A 7,405-nucleotide genomic window follows, 5' to 3' on the forward strand; every position below is an offset into this window, starting at 1 on the left:
CCAAACTGAATGACATCGCCTCCATCAGATTCTCATAAATGCAAGGTCAAATCACTAAAAGCATGTTTTATTTTAAAAGTGGTTTTCCTGGCGATCTGAAATAAATTAAAAAGCTACCTGTGGTTAAGGAAGTAACACTACAGCCGTGAGAGGTTGTCTTCAGAGAACTCTCCCGCAATGTACTTTATGTGAAAAGTCAGCTTGGAAGAATAAAGAGCAGCATTTGTAATGCTCCTGGTGATATGCACTTAGTCTGGAGGAATCTGGATCTGGAGGGCTGCTTTCATGTAATTCTGTCATCCCCATTGAGAGGCAAGACTTTCAGATTTGCATACATTCTGTGGAAATAAGATTTCAGGGCTTTGAAAAACTAACCCCTCTTAGTGCACTGAACGCAAAAAAAAAAGAGCCGGGCTTGTGATAGCCCTGGGATTTACTATTGAAATATGAACTATTGCAGTGCCATTATGTGAGTCCGAAAAGCTTCAGCTTTTGTTGAAGCGCTACATAGTAGTTGAAAAGGAAAGAAAAAGACTTTAAAGGTGGGGTTGCAAATGTTCACTATTAAATATTTGGGCACATGGAAAGGTTGTCATCTTTGAACTAAAATTCTTCGGATGTCATCGTCCTTCAAGAGGGACGGCATGCCAATGGTTTTGCCTTTGGATAGCACCGCGGTGCTGGCTCATGACAGCGTTGAAACTAGTTAGGCGCTAAACGCCACCTAACACTTGGAGTGCACTAACGAACAAGACCAGTCTTACAGAAAGGGAAATGGTGAACTGCAATCGTTAGCATTAGGTCTTTTCTTTTGCCTGTTGGAATCACAGAGATTTCGGGAACTGCAATCAGATTATGTTGACCCTATTTACCGTTTATACCCGTTTATACTCATCGATACCAATCAATACATGCACTTCATATTTCCAAAACTAACTCCCCCCGCCCCCCAACAAATTGCAGTTGAAGTCTATACTGCGTTATGTTTGCACCAAACGCTCTATTATCTGTTTCCCTTTACTTAGTTAGAGAGTGTTGAGTTATTGCCTTTGTTGAGACGGGAATGCTAAAAAAAAGTAATTTGAGAAACCCTGGCACAATAATTAGCACAATCGAATGTTTAATTTGGTCTTAGTGTTGATGAGTGAGCTCTGTCTTTGGCCAGATAAACGATGAGAAAGAAAGATGTTATATTCCGGGAGGAATATCGCAAGCTGATGACGTCTGTTGGTGATACATGGTCTTAACGTGACTTGCACCGACTCTGTAAAGAAGGCAAGCAGTCTGATTCATGAATAAAAATCCGAGTGCAACTGTACAACAAACAATAGTTCATAAAAAAAGGCGAAGATGTAGACAAATGTTTACAAAGACATCTGTTGCTATGTGTATTTCAAATAGTGTTTGCAAAGATTTCTGATAATTGCATATATATATAATAGCGCGGAACGGTGAAAGGTTGAACAGCACTAGCATCTCAGCGACGCCTCAGTGAATTGCCGTGAGCAAGAATTTGATCAGATTCAGGACTAAACCTGGTCCAGATCGTGCACAACATTCAACCAACCTGCAAAAGGTAAGTGACAGCAAAGTTAGCATTTCTGTAACCTGACTGCAAGCCGGTTTTGTTTTTAGTTAGCACAGGCTACTAGATCTAGAGACAAGCTGCATGTGTTTGGTAACGATATCTAATTTTCCAACTTTTTATTTCCCTAATGCCAAGTTGAGACGCTCCTCCTGTTCATTCATTTCAAGAATTAAACGTGCCTTTTGCTTTTTAGTTCTAAACTTTCGCAAATTCACTTTACAGATTAAGAATGCCTAACAAAGCGACGCTAGCATTTATGGTTGTGTATGGGATCATAATGCATTGCAATGTCTACGGTTCACCGGCTGGAGTGAAGTACCCCGAATTCAGGTAGGTGTTTGGCATTCTGTCATTCGTTGGAGCTGACTTTTCCTTGCACGCCTTTCTGGTTTGGATGGTTTCTTTGTTACTTGGCTTTGTTTGATTTGCACTGTGTTTGTCTGCGGTCTGTGCGTTGCTCCTAACTGTTGAAGTGACTGCTTCCAGTGGCTTGGACAGCCATCCATGTGGACACTCCTGACTTGTTGACACAGCGAATGTCCGGGAACTCGATCCCGGGCGCCCCGCTCCGGCGAGACCGCTCGAGTCTGATCTCGCTCTTGTCTGGCGCAGCGTGGGATAGAGGAAGGGATGTGAGTGAAAGCGATGAGCAGAGAGACAGAGAGAGAGAGAGACCGATACTCCTAATTAGAAGGACAGAGAGCTTTAATGCAGGGGGAGCAGGGAAACGAACCAGAAACAAAATAGAAAGAGGCGAGAGGCGGAAGCGTGGACAAGGAGATGTGAAGGAGACAGTCAGGGGGCAGAGGACCACATTATTTCTTATTGTTTCTCAACCAACGTGGGAGGAAATGGAAGCAAAACCCTGGCAGCTGTTGGGTATGTTTGCTGTTGCCTTTTCACCCCCACCCCCAGAACAACGTATTTTATAGCGGGTTTGTAATTCGTCTCCGAGTGGTGACAGAGACTAATACCAGCCTATCAGTCAAGTCACAACAAGGTATCGGGTCTCGGATACTATGGATGGCTTGTTTATTTAAGGGGGGTGGGGGGCTCAAAGCCGAGAGCAGGCGTGGCGTCTCTCCGCTGTGATTAATCAGAGGTAAAAGAGGCAACGTTTAGCACTGATAGCAGACAGACAGAGTATTTTTCTCTCTCCCCGTGGCTACAGGAAGTGGAGTTATGTGGACGCCTTGTTGTTGGGACGGAGTTCCGAGTTTGTTTATTTTTTAAAAAACAATAGGTTGTTCGAGACAGGACGGAATGGAAGTCCCCCGGAGAGTCGGTGTAAAAGCGCGTCAGTTAGTGTCGCGGGGAGAGGAGGAGGAGGAGGAAGGGGAGCCGGTGGGAAATGCTGCATTAGATCAGGAGCGGTTATTAGATGCAGACTTTAGAGAACTAGGTTTTATAACCAGCCCAGTCCAGGCCGAAATCTTTTTGCTTTTTAAAAGAGGACTGTTTGAGGTCCTGCGTTTTTGTTCTGACGGTTTGGAGGTTTACATTCTTTTTAGTAATTGTAATTATTTTATTCATCTTTGAAATGTATAAGAATCTAGAGCAAAGAATGTTGCCTGCCTGACAGAAAAGTTGCGTTTGCGTGATGATGGTAAATGACAACACGTTGGGTGCGTTGGCTCAGGAGGATACTTTAGCAAATCCTCCCAGAGCGGTTTGCATACTTCCAGGAAACGGGGAGGGACTGTGATAACTCATTCCGAAAGCTAACCAGTTGTTCTTGTAATCATCCGGGAGTTTAATATCATTATGGCTACTGGAATGCACATTCAATTGCTAAAATGTCGAACTGTGTGCTTGCATCGTGTGGATGGGTGTGCGGATTGTGAAGGTAACTGGGATGATGGAAATGTTTGACTATTTTGAGCACTGTGGCTAGAGCGTCAGCAACAACTTGTCATTTGGGCATTCTGTAATTTCACTCCTAGGAGGTGATCTTGTCCCTAACATCAAGGATAGTTCGTCATCTGAGCAGCAAACTTCCAGGGTTAGATTTTTGAACTGAGGGGATTATCAAATGGCCATAACGGTCACTTGGCAATGTGAAGTTGTTCATTTATTTTCTGAGCATTCTTTCCGCGGGGTTAAAATGCAGAACCATAGTGATTTGACAGAGCTCTTTGTTAACCGGTTAAAGTGTTGAAATCAACCCTCCCCTCCCCCCCCACCCCCCACCAATAAGACACCCGGTGTTATCCCCGGTCGGGGCGAGGAAGGGTGAGGGGGGGGAGTCAACATTTTGAACTTTCATTTCAGCTCATCTGAAAAGCCGCCCAATGGCTTGGTATATGGTCAATTATTCAGGAACCATACTCATCACGAACTCCCGTGAGAATAGGGCAATAGTGTACAATCCCAGAAAGGTTCCTGTAGCGCCCCGGGATTTCCATTAGCAGGGCTATGAATTACTTATAGCAATGAAGAGCGTCAAAACAAGTTGAACATCACTTGCGAATTAGCTCACGTCTGGCGTTGGTCTCATCTCAATCCTAAACAGAGCTCATCTAGGGCCATGGGAACCAAGTAAACCACAGGCTGAGAACAAAAGGGAACAAATCCAGCAGCCGCTCCGCTCTTAGTTCATCATGTTATCAACTGGTGCGGACAGAATTTAATCTTTTCGTTCGTCCCCAGGGTTGACGATGAAGCGTATGATGAAGAGGGAAACTCGCTACCGGATCTGACTTATCAAACTGATCGAAATGGCATCCGAATTCCTTCATCGGTCATTGATGATGTAAACACGTTATACTATCCACCGGAGAAAAGGTGATTTTTCTGTGCTGTTGCTAAAATAACCCGCAGTCCTTGCCGGAACCGACAGCCGTGTGCCGAATCTTTTGTATAGTTACTTCCCAAATGTTCCCTTTAGAAACAGGAGACTTTTTAATGTTCCTGAATTATTGAAGGATCTCGGAACGAGTAAAACACAACAGGGGAGCACAGACCGTGGGGTTATTTAAAACAGTGTAAATTTATGTTAATCAATTCAGTAATTACGATGCTACACCCGATGTCAAGAAGCAATATCAAGTAATTTAAAAATCTGTAATTTCTGTCAGTATTCAGTGAATAGAATGGAAATGCAGACTTTAGATGACATTATCAGCGAATCCTAAATCTTATTTTGAACAAATAATTTATTGGATGCAGTCAGGGATCACTGATTTCTTTTGTACATGGTCTTTGTGTATCACAGAACAGAAAGGCACGCTGATGCGATACTTCATAAACGCCTAAGGGAATTGTTGGCACAGGAAATAACAAAAGAATTCGTTCACTCCCTCCTCCGTAAAAAGCGCGATGGGTAAGCTGTTAGTAGTTGTCCATAAACATCTCAGTGTCCCAGTGAAGCACTGGATTCTTGTCTCAGACTTGATGCGTCGTCACATCCATCTCGTTAATAATTTCCTTGCCCTCACTCTCCATTGTATCCTATAATCTGGTAAAACCGTATTGGATGGCCCTTGGGGAGTGGGACTGTTTACATTAGTTCAAGGACATAGCGTTCGTGAATGTTAACGGGCCTTTGTGTGTTTTTGTAAACTGCCCAAAGTTAATAGCGCCTTTGGAAATGAAGTAACTGTAAAGCATCATGTGTGCAATTCAAGGAGTAAGGGGCTGGCGTCAGTTTAATCTAGTAGGCTGCGTTGTCATCTAGAAAGAGCTGTACGCAGTGTTTGCCAAACGGTCTTGGAGTGTTGATTTTATTTTTCGTCTGCAGTGGCACCAGTGTTGAGAAGGAGACAGAGCCCCTGTCAAAGCGGCATTCCGATGGCATCTTTACCGACAGCTACAGCCGTTACAGGAAACAGATGGCTGTCAAGAAATATCTGGCAGCCGTCCTGGGGAAAAGGTATAAACAAAGGGTTAAAAATAAAGGACGCCGAGTATTCTATTTGTAGCAATGAGTGAGCACCCACCGTACGTATACAGCCCTATCCAAGATTCGTTTCAAACGACTGAATAATCATCGCTCCCGTTATTTAAACATGTATTTATGTATGAAGTAAAGCCATTAAAAACGAATATTTTGATAAAAATATTGTTTTTTGTAAAACACTATAGGACGCACAGGTCTACTTTGTGGACGATTCATTTTTGGGTTATATATTACAGAGCAATTCATATAAAGTGTGCACAACAACAATATCCGTGTGAGTGGTTGGTTTTATATGAAATACGTAGCTATACTCGGTGTAAGGTATGTTGGGATATTGTTTCTGTTTGTGTGTACTGATTTCAAACTAAAATTAAAAGGTTAGTGTTTTTCATCCACAACAGCCCGGAAGATATTAATATTGACCACATTATCGACGACATAGGCATTGATGCTCTGTTTAGGCTGCTGGAAGGGGATTATGATATTGGTTTGGGAGAATTGCTGCAGCAGATCTCCTTGTCGGTGAGTTCCAGTATAGGCAGCTTTCACAAAAGACAAAATGCAAGTAGTGCCCCGCATTACTAAACAACTTCTTAGTATTTACAATCGATTGCAAACTCACATGCCGTGTCTGGTCAGCAGCTTTAAAACAGCAGCATTGAGTCTGGCACCAAGCTGCAGGTGTTGTGGGTGGGGGGAGGAATACGGGTTGCCTGCTTTGCCATGATGGATGACTCTGTTAAATGCTGGTTCTGCCGTTTGCTAATGATTGCAGATAGAAGAACATGCAAATCAGCAGTACACGGGCGCAAGAACCACGTCTTAACACCCACATCATGTCCCGCAGACAAGTCCGAAAACTCCAAATGGATATAGATTTGGTTTCTTAAAAGTTCCCAATCAATGGCATTGCAGTTGCAAGTGCCATGAACCACCCCCAAGGGAAACCAGTGAGGCTTCCTGGGCACTCTGGGCAGCTTTGTGCAAGACTGTAGCATCGTTTAAAAAAAAGAGCTGCTTCCTTTAAAATGTTTAAACCATGTGATCTGGCAAATAAGGAAGGCGAGGGATCATTTTTATTCGAATAACATGACAAACCAATAGCGAACTGCTGACTGACCATGATATGATGTTAAAATCGGTGATGAAAAAGGATCTGCACAATTACAAGGTTCAATGTAACGATATGGCTAGACGCGAGGTTTCATTTTAAAGTGACTGAACCAGGCATGTGAGTTTCTAACGTTCAAACCACATCTTGGCAAAACGCGAAACGGATTCCCCTTTGTAGAAAGGAACATAGTGCAATATTTCAGACTTGAAATAACTCGCAAACGCCCTGGCCCTGGAAATCATTGCTTACTAACAAACGTGGGAGAGGACTTTAACGACGCGGTTTAATTTATCTGTAGAATTAAGAAAGAAAACAAATGAAACCCACGAAAGGCGTAAATTTTCAGGCATTTGGGGAAACTAGTCGTAGCTCATGGGCGTTTGCATCTAAGCCTGTCTGAACTCAATCTTATTTTAATTTTGCATTCTCCTCCAGGCAAATTGACCCAGGATGCAGCTTGCAGCTTTGGTGCCTTGATTCGTCATTTAAATCAACATGAATTACAGAGGGTTTCTTTTTCCTTGTTTTATTTTTTAAAAAGCGGCCCTACATTGCTGCAACACATCAGCTTACATTTGAGCCTTTTTACAGCTCGCGGATCTCGTGCGGTCTATCGTTGCAAGTTGTGAAGTTGTGATTTGTGTATTGCGCTCAGTGTGGCGTACAGCCTTGTGCTCAGATTCCTATCTATTCTAGACGTCCTCATCAAACGCTGTGTTTCGTTAATGTACGCGTCACCAAGAGAGCTTGTGTAAACCATAGGGACACCAGATGCCTTACTAAACTTTACAAACTACAGACATTT

General features: G+C 43.1%; 1 protein-coding gene across 3 annotated transcripts; it reads left to right on the top strand.

Annotated features, from left to right (window-relative positions):
- Positions 1-1,814: 1,814 nt before the first annotated feature.
- On the top strand, positions 1,815-7,175 carry LOC132815442 (glucagon family neuropeptides-like). Of its 3 annotated transcripts, none has more exons than XM_060824379.1 (6): positions 1,815-1,918; positions 4,238-4,372; positions 4,803-4,910; positions 5,328-5,459; positions 5,888-6,008; positions 7,036-7,175. In XM_060824379.1, the coding sequence occupies exons 1-6, from the start codon at positions 1,818-1,820 to the stop codon at positions 7,042-7,044; spliced, it is 606 nt and encodes a 201-aa protein (XP_060680362.1). In that variant the 5' UTR covers positions 1,815-1,817; the 3' UTR covers positions 7,045-7,175. The 3 variants fall into 3 exon arrangements, with proteins under 3 accessions (XP_060680362.1, XP_060680363.1, XP_060680360.1); XM_060824377.1 differs by lacking the exon at positions 1,815-1,918 and adding an exon at positions 2,837-2,889; XM_060824380.1 differs by lacking the exons at positions 5,888-6,008; positions 7,036-7,175 and having other exon boundaries at positions 5,328-5,535.
- The last annotated feature ends 230 nt before the right edge of the window (positions 7,176-7,405 follow it).

The sequence above is a fragment of the Hemiscyllium ocellatum genome, chromosome 4 (assembly GCF_020745735.1).
Source record: "Hemiscyllium ocellatum isolate sHemOce1 chromosome 4, sHemOce1.pat.X.cur, whole genome shotgun sequence".
NCBI lineage: Eukaryota > Metazoa > Chordata > Chondrichthyes > Orectolobiformes > Hemiscylliidae > Hemiscyllium > Hemiscyllium ocellatum.

Excerpts from the sequence above, each read along its gene's own strand:
- LOC132815442 (XM_060824379.1), top strand. The coding sequence starts at position 1,818 with ATGCCTAACAAAGCGACGCTAGCATTTATGGTTGTGTATGGGATCATA. Across the intron at positions 1,919-4,237 it reads GTGAAGTACCCCGAATTCAG|GGTTGACGATGAAGCGTATG; the intron begins GTAGGTGTTTGG and ends GTTCGTCCCCAG. Across the intron at positions 5,460-5,887 it reads GCAGCCGTCCTGGGGAAAAG|CCCGGAAGATATTAATATTG; the intron begins GTATAAACAAAG and ends CATCCACAACAG.